Source organism: Anabrus simplex, chromosome 7 (assembly GCF_040414725.1).
Source record: "Anabrus simplex isolate iqAnaSimp1 chromosome 7, ASM4041472v1, whole genome shotgun sequence".
In the NCBI taxonomy this organism is placed as follows: Eukaryota; Metazoa; Arthropoda; class Insecta; order Orthoptera; family Tettigoniidae; genus Anabrus; species Anabrus simplex.
Genome location: NC_090271.1, coordinates 21,544,388 through 21,570,020, shown reverse-complemented (window position 1 = coordinate 21,570,020; position 25,633 = coordinate 21,544,388). Strand labels below are relative to the sequence as shown.

The following is a 25,633-nucleotide window of genomic DNA, read 5'->3' as shown; positions in this document are numbered from 1 at the left end:
TGTAAAGGAAATAACATTACTATTTATATCGTCTCGCAGTTGTTATTTTATCACCTGCTGTAATTAACCAATCAGACCGCTCCATGGGCGAATTAAACTGGGCGTTGAGAGGCGGTGTTGCTAAACCTACACGTGGCTTAAAACAGGCTTTGGAGCATTCATCGAATGACCGCAGAAGTGATATTTGACGGTGACACCCAGGGTGTGTTAAAGACCACTTGAATTCCTCGCGAAGCGATCTGATTGGCTAACTTCAGCAGCTGATAAAACGGTACGAGTTATCACCATTCTGTTTCACATTAGTTATCACTACAACCAACATTCTAACGCTCATATTCACCATTCACCCTGTTTCCCTGTATATTAATGACTCAAGGACCACCTAGATGAGGTAGTTAAAGCTGTGTTTTGATGACCGGTACCTGGGTCCTATTCCACGTCATGAAGTCGAAAAATTAAGGAAATTACTTCTGGAGAGAATAATGGTCCTCAGATTCACTCAGCCTGCTTCCAAACATGACGGTAAGAAGCCTGGAACAAGTTAGTGGAAACAATGCCAGACTCAGCTAGGGGACCCGTAATCGCCAACCGACACTCCCATAGGTTCGCTTTTAGTCGCCCTTTTAATAATGTTATTGTCTTTACCTCCCATTAACTACTTTTACGGATTTAGGAGACGCCGAGGTGCCGGAATTTAGTCCCACATGAGTTCGTTTACGTGCTGACGTATTTGAGTACCTTCAAGTACCACCAGACTCAGTCAGGATCGAAGCTGCCAAGCTGGGGACAGAAGGCCAGCGCCTCAACCGTCTGAGCCACTCAGACCAGCAGTCCCTCTTTTAGACGACAGAGAGGGAATACCGCGGGTGTATTCTACACCCCGCACCCACAGGAGATCAACAGATGACAGAGCTGAAGAATCCGCGATAAAAAGGAAGGTTAACAACACGAGGTACATCCATCTAGGGAGCACAGATTACATCAGGTCCGGTCAATAACTCCATTTCCGTGACTGTGACGAGCATTGTGTAGCAAGACTTGGTCCCGCCCGGAGCCTGCGGGCCGTTCGGCTCCCGGAAGACGCGTCCCAAGTCACGCGATCCCAGAAGAGAGCAGAAAGTCTCAAAACATTCAACTGGAACATGTTTCTCATTCACTGGATGTCAGGTTGGATCTCATGCCGCCCTGCTTCTTCTCGGAGAGGCAATAACCTGTATGTTGATGGCCAGAAACTCGCCGAGAGTGGACAGAGAGCTTAAATCACACTAGGCATACGTACTAATTCCAACCTTAGAAATAGTAGTGGTTATAACTAGTGGTTATAGCTTTACCCTATTAGTACAAAGTTACTTTTAATAAATATTTATTGCAGCTAATAGCCAATTTACTAAAATGTTCCTACGGTTAAGTAGAAGTAGAATAAACTACCATTTCCATGGTTTAATATTTTAACACCAGGCTGTGCCGCTACATTCCCAAGCCTATCCCTTTCTCATCTTTGGGTCGCCTGAAACCTTCCATGTGTTAGTGTGACATTAAAGAAAAAGCATGTATGTACAAGGAATGTACCATAAGATTGCTTACATATTCCAACAATTATGACATCGAGAGGCGGCAAGTTGCTTTACGTCGCACTAACACATATAGGTTTTATGGCGACGATGGGGTAGGAAACGGCTAGAAGTGGGATGGAAGCGGCCGTGGCCGTAATTAAGGTACAGCCCCAGCATTTGCCTGGTGTGAAAATGGGGAACCACGGGAAACCATCTTCTGGGTTGCCGCCAGTGGGGTTCGAACCCAATTATCTCCCGAATACTGGCCGCACCTAAGCGATTGCAGCTATTTATTTCATTGTGACCTTAATTAAGGTACAGCCCCAGCATGTGTCGGTTGTGAAAATGATACATTTTTTTCTCTCCATCACAATGTGCTTACTCGGCTGGGGTCGAACCAGCGAACTTGAGATCATGCAATCTACCCAGGCAGCCGTTATCCTAGATACTGCATATTCCATAAAACATGGATTGTCACGACAGTTTTATTACCTGTTACTGAAACTGAACGAATGTGATATTTCTAGTAATGACTCCTATGATTTCACACTTTAACAGCCTGTAATATGGCGTGAGTCTATAAGTCGCCTTGCCGAGCACATGCTAACGATATTATCTAAGAAAGCCTTGAAGAGCACCTATCAAATGAAAAATGGCATTCCTAGTGAAGATCCGTTACTTTCCCGATCGCATTGAACTAAGGTCAATCTGTGCAATGTATTCTCGCTTCGCAAATTAGAGTCCACCCATATGATATTCATATATTCAGTTATTTATGAATGGCATAATGCTGCAAATGCCACCAGACTGTGCTGATTGCAAACTGAGGTTCGGTATAAAATTACATAATCAAAAATCAATATGCATATTTCAAGATATTATGGAAGAGACAAAGACAAGACTATTTAATTACCTGTAGGTCAAAATCCATAGGTCAAAAATCAATAGTTGAGGCACATTTTGAGGTGATTGAGAATATAACTGTTACGTGCATACGTAATTGTAAGGATTTAAAAAAACTGTTCGAAAGTGCGTCTTCTCTGCTCCAAACGAACGAAAACACGGTCATCCATTACCAATTCATAGCTAACATCGCGATACACAATCTGTACAGCTAATTTCAGAGGACCGCTAGTCATATTTATGTATGAATGTTCGTTTCGGCATCTTCTGTCATCCCCAAAAGTTAGAGTACTGAGATTTGATACCCCCTGTGAATATAAGTTACTCTCCTTGTTCTTAAATTTCCTTACCATATCAATGTACTAAGTGCATTTGTCTTCTTTAAGATGAATTTTATAGAATTGCGTATCAGTTTTCAGTTGGGCGTTAAATAGTCTCCAAATATTGATCTAAAGAAAAATAAACCAATTTACCCTTTGCGAAAATCAAATTATCATAAATATGTCTCTCGGTCATGGCTGCTAATTTTAGATGGCAACCAGCACGGTTGATATGTAATTTTGTCTGGCCATCCATCGATAAATTGCATCACAGCCTGCACGGTTGCCAGGTAATAACATCTGATCATCCATTCACACCTTAAACGACTGCCTGACGGTTGCTAGGTAACATTGTCTGGCCATCCATCCCTACCTTACATCACAGACTGCACGGTTGCTAGGTAACATTGTCTGGCCATCCATCCATATTTTACATTTCGGCCTGCACGGTTGCTAGGTAACAACGTCTGGCCATCCATCCATATTTTACATTACGGCCTGCACGGTTGCTAGGTAACATTGTCTGGCCATCCATCCATACTTTACATTAATGCCTGAACGGTTGCTAGGTAACACTTTCTGACTACCCATCCATATCTTACATCACTGCCTTGTCCGGCTCCACGGTTAAATGGTTAGCGTGTTGGCCTTTGGTCACAGGGGTCCCGGGTACGATTCCCGGCAGGGTCTGGAATTTTAACCATAATTGGTTAATTTCGCTGGCGCGGGGGCTGGGTGTATGTGTCATCTTCACCATCATGTCATCCTCATCACGACGCGCACCTCGCCTACGGGGGTCAAATCAAAAGACCTGCATCTGGCGAGCCGAACTTGTCCTCGGACACTCCCGGCACTAAAAGCCATACGCCATTTTATTGTCATCACTGCCTACACGGTTGCTATTGTTACACTTCCGTCAGACACTTTGTCGCGTCACGATACGCAAATTTTCGGATGAAACCCAGCCATACAACATAACACGAAAGGATGGGACCAGAACAAGAATTGACCATTCTATTCCTACTCTACTTCCACTCCTTCAAGGATCTACATACTCCGTAGCGAGTTGGTTTCCACTTTACCGTACAACAGTTGAGATAAGTGGCAGCCGAGGAGACAGAGAAAACTGTCCCTGTAATTTTCTTGTTGATTACGTTTAGGGATTTAGAACGCTGACCTCGTACTACACGGCTGTAGTAGTGCGTGTCCTATAACTCTAAGGCGTTATTCCTGCATTTTTCCCAGAGAGCGTGGTACATACAGGAGAAAAGTGCTCTCTGATGTCCTATAGCTACATCATTAAATATTATTGTTACTAACACTTTAAAAATCCTTGAAATAATGTTAGAAAATGGTTTGTGTGACTCCTTGGCTGAATGATCAGCGTTGAGGGTCCCACGTTCGATTTCCAGTGTGGTTGGAGATTTTATTCTCGTCTGATTAAATCTTCTGACTCGGGGACGGCTGTTCGTGTTGGTCCCAACATTTTCCTCTTCATATCCAGACAACATACCACACTACCAACCACCACTGAAACATTATCACATTACTCAACATGTGGTTGTGTCATGAAGGGCATCCGGCCGTAAAACAGGATGAAATCCGGATTGCGACACACTCGCACCCGCGACCCCACAAGTGTGTAAAAAGCAGCAGTAGAAGAAGAATTTTAGAAAAGGGTTTTTGCCGATATTTTAATTTTCTGGCTAGAATTTAAGTCAGGTAAAACACCCTGATACTAGTTCAGCTACACGGCGCTATCCTAGATAAATATTCTTATTCTGAGAACAAGTGTTGGCAATGAAGCAACACAGATATTTTCAAACCGATTTTTCTCACAAGTAGGTTTTTGGCTTAATGCGTTTCGCTTGTAAACCCATGGTATAGAAGATTTACTGATGACGAATAACATTATCCTATTACTGAATGGTTAATATGAAACCAAGACGCCGAGTCACTTGAAATGCTCGGTTATGCTACGCTTGTAACACTTTACATAATCTGTGTCGTGGGCTGTCTAACAAAAGACGACTTACTTCTCGGCGTGAAGATCAGGGCTACAGTAAGTAGTTCCCTGCTCCACATGCACTTGCGCAATCATTGACGGCTTTGTTCAAACAGCGAGGCCCCAGACGCGCTAAACTTGTTATACGTACCTACCTTCACCGGTCATCCAGGTGGGATATTGTGTTCTTTTCTGGTAATAAAGATAATTTAGGGTGTTGGATTGTGGATTTCAAGTTCACGGGTACAGACCAAAGAGAACAGGTCGGATTTTTGTAGGTCAGAAGAATGTCAATTTGACACTCTCTCTATCGACTTATTTTATGTTCATTGAACAAAGTGAATTGAACGTCTAGAATAGATCGGTAAATCCACCTGCTATCTGTGGGAGTAAAACTGAACCTCCAAAATTAACACACAGTCAGACACGTAAGCTGAGGCCAAACGAAGATGATATTATTATGAATAATGTTAATAGGTTCACTAATTACTTTCCGCGGTTTTCGGAGACGCCGAGGTTCCGGAAAGTAGTCCAGAGGAGTACTTTTACCAGCCGGAAACTGTACCGACACAAGACTGACATATTTGAGCACCTTCAAATACTACCGCACTGAGCCAGGATGGAACCTGCCAAGTTGGGGTCAGAACATCAGCGCCTCAACCATCTGAGCCACTCAACCCAACGAGATCGTTATTATTATTATTATTATTATTATTATTATTATTATTATTATTATTATTATTATTATTATTATTATTAACATTCATGACAATCAATGCAATAGATTTGAGATGATTCTTTCAAAAACGGAAGAAAATAAAAACCGAAAGTAGAAGTAATCATTACACACTCGTCCGTGCTGAAACCGAAGTACGGGGCGAGTTGGCCGTGCGGTTAGGGGCGCGCAGCTGTGAGCTTGCATCCGGGAGATAGTGGGTTGGAACCGCCACTGTCGGCAGCCCTGAAGATGGTTTTCCGTGGTTTTCCATTTTCACACCAGGAAAATGCTGGGTCTGTACCATAATTAAGGATCCGGCCGCTTCCTTCCCATTCCTAGCCCTTTCCTATCCCATCGTCACCAAAATACCTATCTGTGTCGATGCGACGTAAAGCAAATTGTAAAAAGAAAATCGAAGTATTTCAGATAAAATGCACAATATAGAAACACAGTTTCATGATATTGTATATTTATTTTGTAAAATACTGGTACATATCTGAAATCAGTGTCATCATTTCTGAGATCATCATCAAATGGGACTCGCAAACTCGGCCAAGAGAACAGACCGCAAGATTCTGCAATTCATTCCCTGCTTACCTCTACATTATTGTTGTTGCCACATGCTATATGTCGATTAACTCCTTATTTCCTTCATTGTATGCAGTCTTGGTAAGGCTGTATTATCTCATTAATGGAAGCATTATTAGTTATATTCGTCCTTCAGGCTACCCCCGTCTCGTGATGGAACTGCAATAGCATCTTGTGCCCCGCCGCGTGGATTGCATAAATATCGCTGTGAGGCCTCAAAAGGCGTGCTAACAAGTCGGGTCCATGTCATTACAAACTGTACTCTCCGTAACTGTCTAATGATGGACAGAGCTGGGCTGAGAAGTTGCGTTAAAGAGCACTGCTGACGGTCGGACCACACCTTACACTGCCCTGTTTGGACAGATACTAACGAAAATACGCTGAATGTTCAATTAACAAATTATATATTTAATGGTGAAAATATATTTACCGTAAAATAGGCGCTAGTGTTGTAAGTAATTGGTGAAAATTTAACTGGTCGGCAAGAAGTATACCCTTGCCTATGCATCATCATCATCATCTGTTTACCCTCTAGGTTCGGTTTTTCCCTCGGACTCAGCGAGGGATCCCACTCTACCGCCTCAAGGGCAGTATCCTGGAGCTGCAGACTCTTGGTCGGGGGATACAACTGGGGAGAATGACCAGTACCTCGCCCAGGCGGCCTCACCTGTTATACTGAACATGGGCCTTGCGGGGGATGGGGAAGATTGGAAGGGATAGACAAGGAAGAGGGAAGGAAGCGGCCGTGGCCTTAAGTTAGGTACCATCCCGGCATTTGCCTGGAGGAAAAGTGGGGAAACCACGGAAAACCACTTCCAGGATGGCTGAGGTGGGAATCGAACCCACCTCTACTCAGTTGACCTCCCGAGGCTGAGTGGACCCCGTTCCAGCCCTCGTACCACTTTTCAAATTTCGTGGCAGAGCCGGGAATCGAACCCGGACCTCCGGGGGTGGCAGCTAATCACGCTAACCACTACACCACAGAGGCGGACACTTGCCTATGCACTGTAGAAATTACCTACATTTCTATTTTAAAGTTATGTAAAACATTAACAGTGTACTGTATGTTCCAGGGAGCGAGGTTAGCTCAGTGGTGTAGCTGCTGGCTTCCCACTCGGCAGGCTGAGGTTCGAATCCTGGGTTGAGATTTTCATCTTAAAATGCACGTGACATCAGGAAGTGCATCCGACATTAAACCCCCGGCGGAAACGAAACCGAGCCTGTATAGCTCGGGAGACACCAGAAATAGCTGGTATAGGCTAAAGGAAGTGAATACAGTATATAATCTCCTCACACGAATTGCTTGATTCGATAAGTGGAAAATATCCAAAAGAAAGTAGCATTAATTCTCCTGAATAATTTCCGACAAAGGAGTTGTGTTAACATGTTGCAATCGGTTTGGAAGACTTGGGAGTAAGAAAACAAACCACTCGGCTAAGCGGTATGTTCCGAGCTGTCAGTTGACAACATTCGTTTATAGGAAGAGGAATTAGAGATTGGAATAAATTTATCCAGGGAGATCCTTGATAAATCTCTAAATTCTTTGAAAAATCATTCAAGAAAGTACTACGTAAATAGCAGACAAGTATTCTGCGATCTGTTCGGCAGTCCTAAATGCAGATTAGTGGTTACTGATTGAATAGTTTATTGATTGATACATCAAAATATTCATACTTCCGTGTCGTTTATAACGAGAGCTAAAATTATGTGTACTACGAAAACTTTGTGAACTGTTTTTTTCTTTCTTTCTTTCTTTCTTTTTTTTCTACAATCTGTTTTACGTCGCACAGACACAGTTAGATCTTATGGCAACGACGGGATGGGAAAGGGCAAGGAGTGGGAAGGAGGCGCCCGTTGTACAGTCCCAGCATTTGCCTGTTGTAAAAATGGAAAACCACGGAAAACCATCTTCAGGGACACTGACAGTGAGGTTCGAACCCACTATCTCGCGGATGCAAGTTCGCATCTGCGCGTCCCTAACCGCACGGCCAACTCGCCCGGTTTGTGAAATATAAATATGCTTGCTATTAATATAATCCTTTATTCGCCCAAATCAGAAACTACTGGATTTCTGTTCAGAACAATCACAGTGTCACGTTGCGAACAACCTATGTAACAACAGCAAGCGTGCAGTCTTGTTATGACGCTTTTCTGATCATCCTGCAAAGTCTTTTTGTAATTGATTCTGTTCCACTCCAAACAATTCCCTTCTAATTTACGCATTGAACTGACAAATGGGTAGTGGTCATAACAGAACGCCGCACTTGGCACTGCCCTTGGTATCAAGCTGCACCGCAGTTGAAATATGATCTTCTCTTCACTTAGCCTAGCACATTGTAGCTAAAGAAAGCGAAGGGCCACAGAGGACGTGAAAATGAAAGAATCCCTGCGCCTCGCAGCTCGGATACGAAAGATGAAGGCCAAGAGCCTCACATAAGTATGTGGAAGTAATGCCAGACTCAGCTAGGGGACCCGCAGTGGCACCTCATCCGAATGTGTGCTGCGCGAACACCATAATCAAGTGTTGAATGGCATTCAGTAAATATATTTTAATTACTTTTGTCTAGGGTATAATCGAATTTCGTAATAATTGTCATTCCCTGATAACGAAAGAACTCTGCCAGGATGTTGCCTTCAATCATTATACTAACGATAATATTCACTAGACCGCTGCCGTTCAGTGGATGAGCTACAATTTTTTTTTTCACGCAAAGTGCCATGTAGGTACTTCAACTCCGCCTCTGTGGTGTAGTGGTTGCTGTGATTAGCTGCCACTCCCCGGAGGACCGGCTTCGATTCCCGGCTCTCCCACGAAATTTGCAAAGTGGTACGAGGGCTGGAACGGGGTTCACTCAGCCACGGGAGGTCGACTGAGTAGAGGCGGGTTCGATTCCCACCTCAGCCATCCTGGAAGTGGTTTTCCGTAGTTTACCACTTCTCCTCCAGACAAATGCTGGGATGGTACCTAACTCAAGGTCTTGGCCGCTTCCTTCCCACTTCCTTGTATATCCCTTCCAATCTTCCCACTCCCCCACAAGGCCCCTGTTCAGCATAGCAGGTGAGGCCGCCTGGGCGGGGTACTCGTCCTCCTCTCCAGCTGTATCCCCGGACCCAAAGTCTGAAGCTCCAGGACACTGTCCTTGAGGCGGAAGAGGTGGGATACCCTCACTGAGTCCGAGAGAAAAACCAACCCTGGAGGGTAAACAAATTAAGAAGAATAAGAAGGTACTTAAACAGGAATTAAGTTATATGAAATCTTCGTCTGATAGAGGAGGGTGTTTAAAATTTTAAAGGGAAGTAAAACTGGGCAGCCATCCTCTCGAATATGTTTGTACATTTTACATACAACCACAACCCAGTGGTTAGCAACTACTGCAATTTTCAGGTGAAACTGAATACAGCTTTAGGTGACTGAGCGTATTTAATTTTAACAAAAGTCAACATTTGAATTTGTTCCTCAGGTTGAAAAATTTTACGGTTAATATGGAAATTTCTTTATTAAGCATAAGATTTCTTCATATAAAACCGTGTTCTCAACTTAAAATAGAGCCTATTAAACGCCTTACATCGACGTCAGGTCAAAACATTGACTTGTACAAATATTGCAGTTCTCCAGAAGTGAGTAAATATATTTGGTCACTCAAAACAAAATTAATACATTATGTTGTGTGTTCCGCGCATTTAATATTTTATCAGACTCAATTATTGGGGGCGGCCTCGCCGAGGCGGTGAAGGCGTGCTCGGTTCATCCGGAAATACTTGAGTTCGATTCCCGTTCAAGAGTCGAAAAATTTAAGAAACAAGGTTTCTATTTCTGGAGGTGCACATAGCCCCGAGGTTCACTCAGCCTACACCAAAAATGAGTACCAGGTTCATTCCTGGGGGCAAAGACGGCCGGGCATAGAGCAAACCACTCTACCCCTTCAAGTGCCGAGGTTACGGATAGTGGAAGCCTTTACCTTCCACCCCTCCAAGGGCCTTCATGGCCTGTACGGAGATTGCTCTGCTCTGCTTTTCTTTAACTTATATCGGAATATGTTTCCCCTACCATGTAGATACAAACCTTGCGTATACCCACAACAAACATATATATAAGTTCACCTGTTTCTGAAAGAAGTCTGCTTGCAGGGAACTTATGTAACACCGTCTGTTTATTCTCTCTCTCCTGATTTTTGAGTGACTGAGTGTTAAGGTCTTTTACACTATAAAATATTTCGGCCATGGAGCTTAACTGTTCTTAAACATTCTGAATGGGTTGCCTATTGGAAGGAACAAAATAATCACTGGGTTTCAGGGCGGACTAAAACTCACATGATAACGCCGTGTCAGAACTTGACAAGCATTGGCAATTTTAATCCTAACGGCTCCGGTGGCGCGCCAAAGCAATTGACTTCCGACCTTACCTGACTTCGGGCATGAGACTTAGATGGATTTTTTAAAATCCGTAAGTCGTCCTTTATCTTGTGCTCCTTTTCGTGGTAATGATGTTTGTATCTCCTCTTTATGAGAGACATGTCTTCGGTGCAACAGGCAATTTTGATGAAGTGTTTCAGAATATTGGAAATTGTTTAACTATCTTACCTATTTTTCTAATGGCAGGGTGTTCTAACGTCAAAGCCCTAACTCGTAACTGTATATTTCAACTTTAAAGGCGCAGCGCTTCAGCATTTCGAACTAAGGATTTTCATAGTCTAAATTTGAGATTGCTAAACACCTGCAAATATTAATTCGCACAAAGTATTTTTTATGTTATAATATTACGAAGATGTGTTAAATGATGTTGATACTTCCAAACATAAACTGGTTCTGGAAGTATACACGCTATTCTCCTGGTCCTCATATCATACGGTGAGTTATTAGAGCTGCAGGATGTTTGTAAAACTTAAAATCGAAAAATAAATGTTTTTTAATATTTTTTACAGGTATGTTATAGTGTTATGATTATTGCTCTCGACAAAGTAAAATGATTTTATTTCTCAGCTAATGAAGTATTGCTTCTGTTACAGTGTACCCTGCTGCTTTTAACAGCGATAGCAGCTGGCGTAGCGGAACCTCAGAGGCCCGGTAACAACCAGTACCTGCCACCGGATCCCAACAAAGGATACGACTACAATCCACCATCGGTGCCATTTCCTCCCCCTAATACCCCACCACAAAGACCACCTGTTCGTCCTCCACCACAAACACCCGTTCGTCCACCACCACAAACACCCGTTCGTCCACCACCACAAACACCTGTTCGTCCACCACCACAAACACCCGTTCGTCCACCACCGCAAACACCCGTTCGTCCACCACCGCAAACACCCGGCCTTCGTCCTCCTCCACCAACATATGGCCAACCACCAGCGGTAAGTCTGCAGAGTGACATAGATAAACTTAATTATGACTTAGATTATAAACTGACAGAGCCTCCGTGGGTCAAGCGGCAGAGCACCGGCCTACCACCGCCGAGTTCCGTGGCTCAAATGGTGTCGTCTTAATTGCGAGCAGTCCAGATCGCGGACAAGTGGGTACCTGAAGGGGATGATTTGGGTCTGACACACATTAATGAGTCCAGATTGTGGACGGGAAGCGGATAAGAGCAAGAATATGTCATTTTATATATGACACGCTACCTACCTAGGTGGATTGTAGCAGCAGTATGCATCCCTTGAAGCTTCTCGCTGATCTTCCACGTTCCTCGCAGTTGTTCGTGTCGGAGCTGACAGCAAACTGTCACATGCCGGACTGAGTAGCTCAGACGGTTGAGGCGCTGGCCTTCTGACTTCAGCTTGACAGGTTCGATCGTGGCTCACTCCGGAGGTATTTCAAGCTGCTGCAATACAGCAGCCTCATGTCAGTTGATTTACTGACACATGAAAGAACTCCTGCAGGGCTAAATTCCGGCACCTCAGCAAGTCTGGAAATTGTAAAACTACTTAGAGGGACGTAAAGCCAATAACATTAATAATTTTTAAATCTGTCACATGAATTTGATGACCCTGTTTCCCTTTTCTTGTGTAAGCCATAGAAAAGAACAGGATGGATGGTAGATTTCCTTTCTTTTTATTTACACTGATCTACATTTAGGGTTGTTTCACGCTTGACAGACTTCCAATCAGTTGCTTACTTAGACTTTTCTTAAATGATTTCAAAGAATTGGCAATTTTTCAAACATCCTCCTTGGTAAATTACTGCAGTCCTTAATTCTTCTGCATATAAACGAATATTACCGGTCTAAGGAACCAAAATTAAAGGCCGAGAGAATTCGTTGTACTGGCCACACGACACCTCATAATATGCCTTCGGTCTGAGCAGCGGTCGCTTGGTAGGCCATGGCTGTTTTGCCATGGGGGTTTGGTTTATTTTTATAAACGAATATTTGTCTCAATTTGTCCTATAGAATTCCAACTTTATCTGCATCTTACGATCTTTCGCACGTTTAAGCACTCAGCCCTTTTCTTTTGCTAGTGCCATTCCACGCCAACATACCACTTATTCAAAGAGTTCGTCTCCGAACTTCCAAATCTTCTCAGCCCTAAAAAGCTCCTACTGGCTGACACTGGCAAATAGGAGGTATTCCCAGAATGCGTGGCGGAGATCTGTACTGTACTGTGCGCTTTAATGAAAGAACTTCCATAAACTAATGAGGGAAATTCGAAGAACATTACTCTGTTTTCGGGTATCACAAATTCCTTCTTATGTTACTAGCCAACACCTTGAGTGCTTTTCCTTTCACAACACACTTTGTCCCCGTTCCACTCTCAGTTGTTAAATTGTAGAAATATGTGTTATTTATTTTACGTCGTGCTGACTCACATAGGTCTTAAGGTGACGATCGGATAGGGCAGGCTCACCGTAGGAGTGGACGCGCAGGTCGCCTATGGACGTCAAATCAAAAGACCTGCATCTGGCGAGCCGAACTTGTCCTCGGACACTCCCGGCACTAAAAGCCATACGCCATTTCATTTCACTGTAGGAGTGGAAAGAAAACGATCGCGGCCTCATTTTAAGTGAAAAGGTGTGCAAAATTGGAAACCACGGAAAATCATTTACAGGGCTGTCGACAGTGGAGTTCACATCCACCATCTCCCACATACAAAATGACAGCGTAGCCAACTCGTTGGATCCCAGAAACCTTAACGTTGTCCTAAAAGATAACTTTCAAGGTGTGACTAACCTCTAGGTGCAGTTGGCTTGAAAGTATCTCCAGTTCCAAGATGACAATGCTGTCAGGTCAACTCTGAGTACAGGAGGTGTATGTGCTGATCATTCTCGGATAGGAACAGTATGTCGCATCTAAGATCATTATCCTTATGATCTTCGTGTGTATCCTCTCACCAACTCTTGTTAGATAGACATGCCTACTTGAATGTCGTGTAAATTAGGTACGCCTTACGTCAGTCTTTCTCACGATTTCACACTCTCATATAGCATTGAAGTTACCCCTCCTCAAGGCGTTCACGATAAACTTAGTTTTTAATAACAACTACAGTAGTAAGAGTTACAAATCTGGTACATTATCAAATTAGACATGTGCGAAAACAGGCCGTAGTGTAGCTCGAAGTATACGTAAGAATATTACAGACACTGTTGCTTCCAAAATAGTGAGTTTAGTTCTCAATGACGTCGATTGAATTTAAGGGTCTTTCCGTCTTTATAATCCGAGCAATTGGATTGGAGCATGCTAAAGGACTCTTGTAGACTAAATTCCGACACCCTGCCGTTTGTGTTAAACACATAGCTTCCTGTTTTTATTTATGAATTTTTCCCCCAGTACAGTAGTTTTTCCTGCAAGCCATAGTTCTACACAGTTTATTCCTCGATAATTCTCTACCTTCTGCGTCTTCCTGACTTAAACGTCTTCCAGCGATGCTTCTTATTAAACCATCTATCCACTGTCTCCTAAGTGTTCCCCGTTTCGCGTTGCCTCAGGTTTCCAGTTAGGCATTATCTAGTGAATTCTGTCACCTGTCACCCTTTTCACGTGTCCGAACCACTTTAATCTCCTTCCTTCAACCACGGCGAACTCATTCTTTTCTACATCCATAATTTCTCTGACTTCAGTATTCCGTACTGTAACCAACCTCGACTTGACTTTCTACCTGTTTTGCACGAACATTTCATCTCAGTGGTCAACAGTCCGCTTGTTTTCTGTTAATAGTTCACGTTTCTGCTCCAAGCAGCCAAATACTCTGCACAGACTGTATTCGAATTTCTTTGTCTTGTTTAAAAAAATTTCGACTCCATGATAATGAATTTAGTGTCCCAGTCATTCTCATGCCTTAAATTACTCGTCTATCAATTTTGAACGAACTTGCTCCGTCGGTCTAAATTTTTGTTCTAAAATACTTGAAATAACTGACGTCTAAATGTCCTCATTTTCCATATGAAACATTGTCAGTGTTAGCTCCCAAAGAGAGAGAGAGACTATATTCGTCAATTAATTATTTATTATTACGAGTAAATCGATATTTTAATCCCGTTTTGGCCTACGGACTATGTGATCATCATCAGCATCAATTTATGTAATGGTCCGTTACATCATGTGTTAGAATTTTCAGAGCGGCTCCTAATAAGTGACCCTTACACTTACATTATTAATGTCAATAATGTGTGTCTAATCCGGATATGGATATTTTAGTCAATAATAAGGAGAGTATAGGGATTTCGGATGTGACTCTACACTGGCAGTATTACTGGCAACATTTTGTATCAATATGAAGTAAGTTCTAGCAATGGAATATCAATGAAAAAAAGGCTTGTTTGGCGATGATCATTTTATTATTAGTGATTTAAGCCCACTAAAGAGCGCTTATGACTAGCTCTTTTTGGATGATCGCTTTCGGTCCCAATACTCTTGAGTCCGGCTACTAGATTTTCCTTTCTTTCCTGTGGAATAGGTTTGCGATATTTAATAACCGTTGGCAGAGGAGGCCACGAATTTGCCAATTTTCAAAATTTAGGCCGGTCTGGGACATCAGTATCAGAAATCCCAGCGAAAGTTAAGTCTCTTTTTACTTTATTTATTTTCTACAACATCCGTAAATAGTGGATGAAATATTAGCTTAGAAAGTGCGGAAATAGTTTCATGTAAATTTATTACAACAAATTTAACTCAATTATTCCGTTGATTTTCAGATGAGTACAGAAAATTTCGGAATGCTTGTGGTAATGGGAAAGCCATTTGAACTAGAAGTGGCACTAGGGAGAGATGTTGTGTTTCGGGTAAAGATGTAGCCTACTCACTCTCGGAAATCCGGCAACCGGGAAAAGCTTTGAAGGCTTGAAATTCTGCAAATCAGGAATGTTGACTTTCTCTGTTAGGCACTGTTTCCAATAGTTCAATAAAGCTTCCACTTTCTTTCTCACTTTTACACTATTTTCCTTACACATGTCCTAGGCCTTCGTCCACGCTTACCACTTCGTGGACACTAACCTCTTCACTATTGTTTTTCCATCGCGCGGCAGCTCTGGATAGCCATCCGGATCCATGGCTTAATGGTTAGCGTGCTGGCCTTTGGTCAGAGGGGTCCGGGTTCGATTCCCGGCAGGGTCGGGAATTTTAACCATCATTGGTTAATTTCGCTTGCACGGGGGCTGGGTGTAGGTGTCGTCTTCATCATCATTTCATACTCATCATAAAGACCTTAAGTGCAATCGACATCAGTAACGCATCCTTTCCAATAAATCGAAAGAAGTACATAGCATCAAGATCTACGCCCAACAATATTGCAGTTGATCCAGCACACAACATTCCCATGCCATGTCACAAGATAGCCCCCAATATCAACATCTATGTCCAACAAAATGGTTGCGGATTTAGAACATAATGTTAAGGCCATTAATATTTTCAATGTAGGTAAATGATAAAAGTTCTGCCGCCTTCGGTGACCTTACCGTGCTTTGCTGTGATCTATACGAAACGCCAGTCGAAGACAGTAGAAACTCGTTCAAAACACAGCGCCATTATTTGTAACTACTGTATATAGAAGGCAGCGCAATGACGTGAGGAAGATGACGAGTACTGGTTACCTACTGTATATAGAAGGCAGTGCAATAACGTGAGGAAGAAGATGACGAGTACTGGTTGCCTGGTTACCTACTGTATATAGAAGGCAGTGCCATAACGTGAGGAAGAAGATGACGGGTACTGGTTGCCTGGTTACCTACTGTATATAGAAGGCAGTGCAATAACGTGAGGAAGAAGATGACGAGTACTGGTTGCCTGGTTACCTACTGTATATAGAAGGCAGTGCAATAACGTGAAGAAGATGACGAGTACTGGTTGCCTGGTTACCTACTGTATATAGAAGGCAGTGCAATAACGTGAGGAAGAAGATGACGAGTACTGGTTACCTACTGTATATAGAAGGCAGTGCCATAACGTGAGGAAGATGACGAGTACTGGTTACCTACTGTATATAGAAGGCAGTGCAATAACGTGAAGAAGATGACGAGTACTGGTTGCCTGGTTACCTACTGTATATAGAAGGCAGTGCAATAACGTGAAGAAGAAGATGACGAGTACTGGTTGCCTGGTTACCTACTGTATATAGAAGGCAGTGCAATAACGTGAAGAAGAAGATGACGAGTACTGGTTGCCTGGTTACCTACTGTATATAGAAGGCAGTGCAATAACGTGAAGAAGATGACGAGTACTGGTTGCCTGGTTACCTACTGTATATAGATGGCAGTGCCATAACGTGAGGAAGATGACGAGTACTGGTTGCCTGGTTACCTACTGTATATAGATGGCAGTGCCATAACGTGAGGAAGATGACGAGTACTGGTTGCCTGGTTACCTACTGTATATAGAAGGCAGTGCAATAACGTGAAGAAGATGACGAGTACTGGTTGCCTGGTTACCTACTGTATATAGAAGGCAGTGCAATAACGTGAAGAAGATGACGAGTACTGGTTGCCTGGTTACCTACTGTATATAGAAGGCAGTGCAATAACGTGAAGAAGAAGATGACGAGTACTGGTTGCCTGGTTACCTACTGTATATAGAAGGCAGTGCAATAACGTGAAGAAGAAGATGACGAGTACTGGTTGCCTGGTTACCTACTGTATATAGAAGGCAGTGCAATAACGTGAAGAAGATGACGAGTACTGGTTGCCTGGTTACCTACTGTATATAGAAGGCAGTGCCATAACGTGAGGAAGATGACGAGTACTGGTTGCCTGGTTACCTACTGTATATAGAAGGCAGTGCAATAACGTGAAGAAGAAGATGACGAGTACTGGTTGCCTGGTTACCTACTGTATATAGAAGGCAGTGCAATAACGTGAAGAAGATGACGAGTACTGGTTGCCTGGTTACCTACTGTATATAGATGGCAGTGCCATAACGTGAGGAAGATGACGAGTACTGGTTGCCTGGTTACCTACTGTATATAGAAGGCAGTGCAATAACGTGAAGAAGAAGATGACGAGTACTGGTTGCCTGGTTACCTACTGTATATAGAAGGCAGTGCAATAACGTGAAGAAGAAGATGACGAGTACTGGTTGCCTGGTTACCTACTGTATATAGAAGGCAGTGCCATAACGTGAGGAAGATGACGAGTACTGGTTGCCTGGTTACCTACTGTATATAGAAGGCAGTGCTATAACGTGAAGAAGATGACGAGTACTGGTTGCCTGGTTACCTACTGTATATAGAAGGCAGTGCTATAACGTGAAGAAGATGACGAGTACTGGTTGCCTGGTTACCTACTGTATATAGATGGCAGTGCCATAACGTGAGGAAGATGACGAGTACTGGTTACCTACTGTATATAGAAGGCAGTGCAATAACGTGAGGAAGAAGATGACGAGTACTGGTTACCTACTGTATATAGAAGGCAGTGCAATAACGTGAGGAAGAAGATGACGAGTACTGGTTGCCTGGTTACCTACTGTATATAGAAGGCAGTGCAATAACGTGAAGAAGAAGATGACGAGTATTGGTTGCCTGGTTACCTACTGTATATAGAAGGCAGTGCCATAACGTGAAGAAGAAGAAGATGACGAGTATTGGTTGCCTGGTTACCACACTGCCCACGCTAAATCCAGATAAACCCTCCGCCAAAAACAGTCCTACGTTAAAATAGAAAACTTTCTGGGAGGAAAAACAAGAGCGATTCGTGTGTCTTCAGATCCATACTAGTTTCGACATGCTAGAGGAACCAGTCAGTGAGCGTTCCCACCGTCCGGAACATTAGCCCACTTTGTAAACAAATAAGAATAGTTTACCGTATGTCGCCATAATATCATAACACGTGCTTTCATCACGATGTCATTGGCTATTGTGCTCGCTGCTAGCATGACGAAACTTCTCCTGCCTATCAACACAGGCTGTGAGAATGCATAAACCTCAAGGCGATGAGACCAATTAGAGGACGAGTCACTGTACATATCCTCGTTAGAACCAATAAGCAAAGGTGAGGACATATACGGTATATTGTATGTCTTTACTTCTTAACTGGGCTTGACAGTGGCGTAATGAGGGTGCGCCAGCCTTGGGCTCCATTTTAGGTGGAGGAAGAACTCCACTTCTATCGGGAGCTGTAGCGTCTCTGGACAGGCACGCTACGGATAAAACTGGAATGGTCAACCAGATGGACGAGCAGACGTCAATACACTGTAGTTCCGCCCCTCTCATACATGGACATTTGTTTCCCTATTATATCCCTGAATTATCAAAAGTAGTTTCATATGAGGTGTAGGTGTAGCGTACCTGCCTCTTACACGGAGTTCCCGGCGAGGTGAGTGATTTTTACCTACATGGTTCGAGGTCCACCTAGTCTACCTGATTCTAATTGAGGAGCTAACTGACGGTGCGATAGCGTCCCCGGTGGAGACAGCCAAGAATAACGGCCGATAGGATTCGTCGTGCTGACCACATGACACTTCGTAATCTGCAGGCCCGGGCTGAAGAGTGGTCGCTTGTTAGGCCGCGGCCCTTCGGGGTTGTTGTGCCATGTTTTTTTTTTTTTTTTTTTTTTTTTTGCTTTACGTCGCACCGACACAGGTCTTTTGGCGACGATGGGACAGGAAAAGGCTAGGAGTGGGAAGGAATCGGCCGTGGCCTCAATTAAGGTACAGCCCCAGCATTTGCCTGGTGTGAAAATGGGAAACCACAGAAAACCATTTTCAGGGCTGCCGACAGTGGGATTCGAACCTACTATCTCCCGAATACTGGATACTGGCCGCACTTAAGCGACTGCAGCTATCGAGCTCGGTGGTTTGGTTTTTATATACAACTTACTTTATAACGATCATAATAAAATATTATTAAACTTATCACATATTACGAGGAAATTATTGCAGTGTCACCTCTGATTTAAATATTTATTTATCAATTACAATTAATGTCCGCCTCTGTGGTGCAGTGGTTAGTGTGATTAGCTGTCACCACCGGAGGCCCGGGTTCCATTCCCGGCTCTGCTACGAAATTTGAAAAGTGGTGCGTGGAATGGTGTCCACTCAGCCTCGGGAGGTTCGACTCCCGCCTAAGCCATCCTCGAAGTGGTTTTCTGTGGTTACCCACTTCTCCAGAAAAATGCCGGGATGGTACCTAACTTAAGCCCACGGCTGCTTCCTTCCCTCTTCCTTGTTATCCTTTCCGATCTTCCCATCCCTCCACAAGGCTCCTGTTCAGCATAACAGCTGAAGCTGCCTGGGCGAAGTACTTCTCCTCCTCCCTATCTGTGTCCCCGACCAAATGTCTCACACTTCAGAACGCTGCCCTTGAGGAGGTAGAGGTGGGATGCCCTCGCTGAGTGCGCGGGAATAAACAAACCATGGAGGATAAACGGATTATATAAATAAATAATAAATAAAAATGAGAAGAAAGTAATCTTGAAGTATTTTAAATATTAGTGCCACACTATGTTAAATTGACATAGGGTACTTAGTGAGATATAGTATTTTCTTTTTGCCATTATTACATTTCGTAAACATTCAACAAAGCTCTTTTCGTAGATAATCCGCCGAATTTATCACGGATACTTCTGCCCTGGTTTTGTATAAGAGGATCATAGCACACATTTTTGTTCCGTCCGGTACTTACTCCAGCTAATAACGAATAAAAATACTCCTGAAAGTTGCTCCGTGAGTACGAAGTCCACATATCCGTGGCCTGATGAAAATAATTCATTCTATTGGTTTGGGCTACACGAGTTTGCTTTTAAGGAGACGATTATGTGGGATTTATTCTACTTTACGTCTCAAGATTTTATCTTCCTTTGTCCTTGCTTGAATGTCAATTAACGAAGAATTGTCACAGTAACGAAGCTGAAACATTATATCTCAGATAACAGTTGATGTAGTTAGTGACCCATTAGCATTGTGGCGGGTTAGAGCATCGCCCTCCTTCACACTCTGGTGGGTCACAGTGTGAACTTGGCCCAGTTTTGCGACTGGAAGCCCTGCCTTATGCCAACCCTATGCGGTGGTGATTTCATTTCGTTTACCACTGACGTGCATTTAGTGCTGTCGCCCTGGTGGCAGATTCCCTATCACTTGTTCGTTAATGATTTCGAGGAAGTTCAAAATCCAGCGAATATCTCCAATACTAAACTGCTCCACTTCCTATAACCGAATATTTGGACCAATTTGGCCTCCTAAATTCCAACTTTACATTACAATCCTTCGTACTTTTACAAACTCCATTCAAGGTCATTCGTCTACTAATGTCATTCGACGCCATCTCCTCACTATCAGTTCGAAACATGCTGCTTAGTCGAGCAGCTCGCCTCCTTACTCTGAAGTCTTCCGAGTACAAACACGGCAACATTTTCCTAACACTACTGATTTGTCGAACATCGCACAGAAGAAATAGTGCTGCTTTTCTTTCGATTTCTTCCAGTTCTCGAATCAAGTAATAATAATAATAATAATAATAATAATAATAATAATAATAATAATAATAATAATAATAATAATAATAATAATAATAATAATAATAATGTTACTGGCTTTCCGTCCCACTAATTTTGCGGTTACCGAGCTCGATAGCTGCAGTCGCTTAAGAGCGGCCAGTATCCAGTAATCGGGAGATAGTGGGTTCGAGCCCCACTGTCGGCAGTCCTGAAGATGGTTTTCCGTGGTTTCCCATTTTCACACCAGGCAAATGCCGGGGCTGTACCTTAATTAAGGCCACGGCTGCTTCCTTCCACTTCCTATGCCTTTCCTCTACCATCGTCGCCACAAGACATATCTGTGTCGGAGAGACGTAAAACGAAATAGCAAAAAAAAAAAAAAATTACGGTTTTCGGAGACGCGGAGTTGTTGGAATTTAGTCCCTCAGGAGTTCTTATATCTGCCAGTAAATCTACCGACACGAGTCTGACGTATTTAAGCTCCTTCAAATACCACCGGACTGAGACAGGAGTTAACCTGCCAAGTTGGAGTCTTAATCGTCTGAGCCATTCAGCCCGGCGGTGTCGAATGAAGTAATCCTGGTGAGAGTCCCATACACTCTAACCATGCATTAGTTGCGCTGCAACTGATATGCCGTCTCCTTTGGATCCATAATAGCAAAGCATGGTCATCTCTGTACAGGCTATGAAGACTCTTGGAGGGGTGGAAGGTAAAGGCTCCCACTATCCGTAACTTCGGTCTTTGATGGGGTAGAGTGGTTAGCTCTACGCTCTGACTCCATTGCCCCCAGGAATTGACCTGGAACTCATTTCTGGTGTAGACTGACTGAACTTCAGGAACATATGCACCTCCGGAAGTGAAAATCTCGTTTCTTACTTTTTTCGGTTTCCTGACGGTGAATCGAACGCACGTCTTTCCGGGTAAACAGAGCACGACAGGCAGCCCCTAACAACCCTTAAATACCCGTATAAGTATTCGGAGAGATATTTAGCCTTTGTTTACAACCCCGTTGATATGATTATCCCAATGAAGATCATTCTTTATAATAACGCCCAGGTACTTACAGTGCTCCCCATAGGAAACATTCACTCCATCAGCGCAATAATTAAAACTGAGGAGCTTTTCCTCTCCGTAAAACTTTCCAGCCCGTTCATCATCGTATCATTGCCTGTCGTCCATCACACGACTTCGTCCATTCCCTTTTGATGTTCCTCACAACATTGTAAATTATTTATTACTCTATGCAGTATACTTCATACATATGTAAAACAACCTTGTCTGTGATTATATTTCTTTACCCATATCGTTTATACGTGTATTAAAACATAGAAGTCCAATAATATTGCCCCGTGGAATTCCTCTGTTAATCGTTACATGATAGCGCAGAAAAAAAAATCGTTCTGCTTTTCTTTAGATCTTTCCCACTCGTCCAATCAAGTAATCCTATTCAGAGTCCCTTGCACTCACACCTGTGACTTATATGCCCTCTCCTTTACATCCACACTACAGTGATATGTAACCTGTAATACTTCACCTATTCTAATTCTCTGAGTACTATTTTCTAGAAATGTGGCCACCCGTTCAGTCACTCCAATAGGCCTCATTTTCGTCAGTAGTCGCACATGATATACCCTAGCAAAAGCACAATCCATTCGACTTCCTGAATCTAAGATATGTGCTGAATCTCTCACTGGAATACTTTTTCCTAAGTCAGAATTGCATTCTATCAAACCACTTAGTAAGTTCACAAACGCGTCTGATATAATCAGAAGGAATGCTTTCCCAGAGCTGACAAACAACACTTGTCAAGCTCACCGGCTTGGGTTAGTGGTGTGATGTGTTCTGAAGGAAGGTGTATTAAGACGAACGCAAACAGCTAGACCCCGAGCCAGAGGAACTAGCCAAAGTAGTTAAAATCCTGGCACGGCCGGTAACCGAACCCAGGGCCCTTTAAACTAAGACCATTCAGCCAAGGGGCTGAAGTATACAAGTTATCATGGCACGCTCTTGTTCGTTGTGATGCATCACTCTTGGCCCAGGTCTTAAGTAACAAAAACACTTTACTTTGAACCGGAGAGGAAATTTTCGAAACACATTTGTGTGGTGCGCATATTTCAAATGATCATGCCCGCCATTTCTCCTTTGCTGTCTTATCAACTGTTTGTTTGCACTGCATCGCGTATCTTAATCATCACCGTTTTACAAATACCACTAACTGTACTCAACTAAAGCAGTCCTTAACATCTTTCTTCATGGAGGAGTACTCAAAGGGCTGAAATCATGCGATCTTTCGCCTGCCAATCAGAAAGATGTATATTTCTTAGAGAAATTGTGTTACTCTCTGCCTTTAATTCAGATTATTGTGATTCAAATTAATTAATTAATTAATTAATTAATTAATTAATTAATTTATTGCTATCCCACCCCCACCAAAACCCATGGCACTACAGCCCTTAAAGGGCCTTGGCCTACCATGCGTCCGCTACTCAGCCCGAAGGCCTGCAGATTACGAGCTGTGGTGTGGTCACCACGACGAATCCTCTCGGCCGTTATTCATGGTTTTCGTGACCGGGGCCGCTATATCACCGTCAGATAGCTCCTCAGTTCTAATCACGTAGGCTGAGTGGACCTCGAACCAGGCCTCAGGTCCATGTAAAAATTCCTGACCTGGCTGGGAATCGAACCCGGTGCCTCCGGGTAAGAGGCACGTGCACTACCCCTACACCACGGGGCCGGCATTTGTGTTATTGTCATACTTACTAATTTTACTGGATTTGGTATCTGTACAAACGTAACCTTAATTTTAATCATCTTTAATGTTTAATATAATATTTTAGTTGGTGTGTTCATAAAATTTTATATTATAATATGAAAACGCTACATAAAGAGGATTTTCAGCCTCAGTGGCGTGTAAATTACCAATAAATTCAATACAATTCAGTTCAATTGTAGCTCCCTCCCTCACACCCCAGCTTCGAAATAACCCTACTTTATCTTCCTCAGAAACTTAGAGAACATTGGATTCCATCAACGATTTGTTAAGAGCCTGGAATTCACGAGCACTGGATGCCACCAGCTATCCCAGTCCGTGTTGAAAGAACAGCTCCACACACAAAAAAAGAACTACCTGAGGTGCAGTGGCACTTGGTGTAAGGATGGAGATCCGGCTAGTTTTTACTGTGTCTTCACCTTGCGAGGCACATTAGCGACCTTAATGACCTGTCTTTGTCGGAGAAGGAGGCATTAGCCGAGAAAATGTCGTGAATGAGCCAAGGTTACAATTTACGTATTACACGGAATGCATAAACCATCAACGCCTCAGAAGTTCCTCAAGTTCCCAATGGAAAGGCTGATTATACATCATTTCTCTCATGCAAGCTTTTAATAAGATTCTAGTGTTCTAAGTTTTCATGCCTCGCCCTCAAAGAGATGGGATTTCAATGGCGTTAATTCTTACAAGTGGTCCAAGGGTTTGCATGTAATCGAACACCCAACCCATGGGAAGAGAACGGAGCAAATGAACTCTCTGACAAAGAAAATCCATTGAATAGTTTATGTGCCTCATGTTTGAGAATGTTTCCACTCCACTCTCCACGTTGCACAGAAGTACTGAAATCTACCATCAAAGGTCAACATCTGAAGAGAATTTTACAGCTAGTGTATTAGCATTAAAATGAGATTCCGCGAACATTAGCCTAGAATCGCAGGCTGGGGCTGTGTCGTATCGCGATCTCCGTATGAACGAAAGAGAATGTGCATTAACATATTTGCTAGAAGGTTCAGCCCACCATAACGTCTCCACCCTCACCTTTAAACAACAGGTGCAGTTTGAATTTAGCAGAGGAAGGCCACGATGGCCTGACATTTGACCTAATCGAAATGTCAGAAAGCGAGTTTATTACACGACATTTGCATATATTATATTATATTTTTTAAACGTTCCACATTTGACATTAATCCATAACGGATGTTGCGATTTCTCTGTAGCCGACCTCAGAGTGGTAGGTTGTATTTCGGCTGTAGTCACTGGCATTGAAGGGTGTACGAATTGGAAAAGTGCGTGTAGCTGGTTTCCGGTGTGTTAACAATTTGCACTTCAAGAGATGCACAGATACCCGAGGTTTACTCAGCCTACACCAAAAATGAATAGCAGGTTAATTCCTGGGGGTTACGGATAGTGGGAGACCTTACCTTCCACCCCTCCAAGGGCTTTCATGGTCTGTACGCAGATGACTTTGTTTTTAAATAAATCAACCCTTTAGTCCCGCTTCAAAGTGACGGGCTCAATACATGCATCTTCATTATAGACTGTTATGTCTTTCAGCGTTCAGTTTGCAAGCTTCTGTGAATTTAGTAAACGCCTCTGCAATCCTTAGTTTATAACTAACCCCGTGGCCTCGTTTAGTGCATACCACTTATCCTTTAATTATAATAAATTGAGTCGAACCATCGTCGTCTATACTCCTCCAATCACCTCCCATGACCCACCACCGGAGCCGGTTTATGAGAATAGCTTCATCAATCGAGTTTATTTCTAAATTGGCCTGTATCTCCTCATTCGGATTATCCTCATACCACCTGTTCGTACCAGCCATCATTATCGCTACTTTTATTTCGATTACTTGTAACCTTTCAATAAGATATTCTGAGTCCACCCAACTTTCACTACCGTACAGCGAAGATGGTCACAAAACA

At 43.1% G+C, this 25,633-nt stretch overlaps 1 protein-coding gene across 1 annotated transcript in view; it reads left to right on the top strand.

Annotated features, from left to right (window-relative positions):
- LOC136876868 (uncharacterized) overlaps positions 1-25,633 on the top strand; it is a 41,074-nt gene that overhangs the window by 7,096 nt on the left and 8,345 nt on the right. Inside the window, exon 2 of the mRNA XM_067150628.2 lies at positions 11,094-11,438. Coding sequence (XP_067006729.2) covers positions 11,094-11,438 — 345 coding nt within the window. The remainder of the gene's footprint in view (positions 1-11,093; positions 11,439-25,633) is intronic.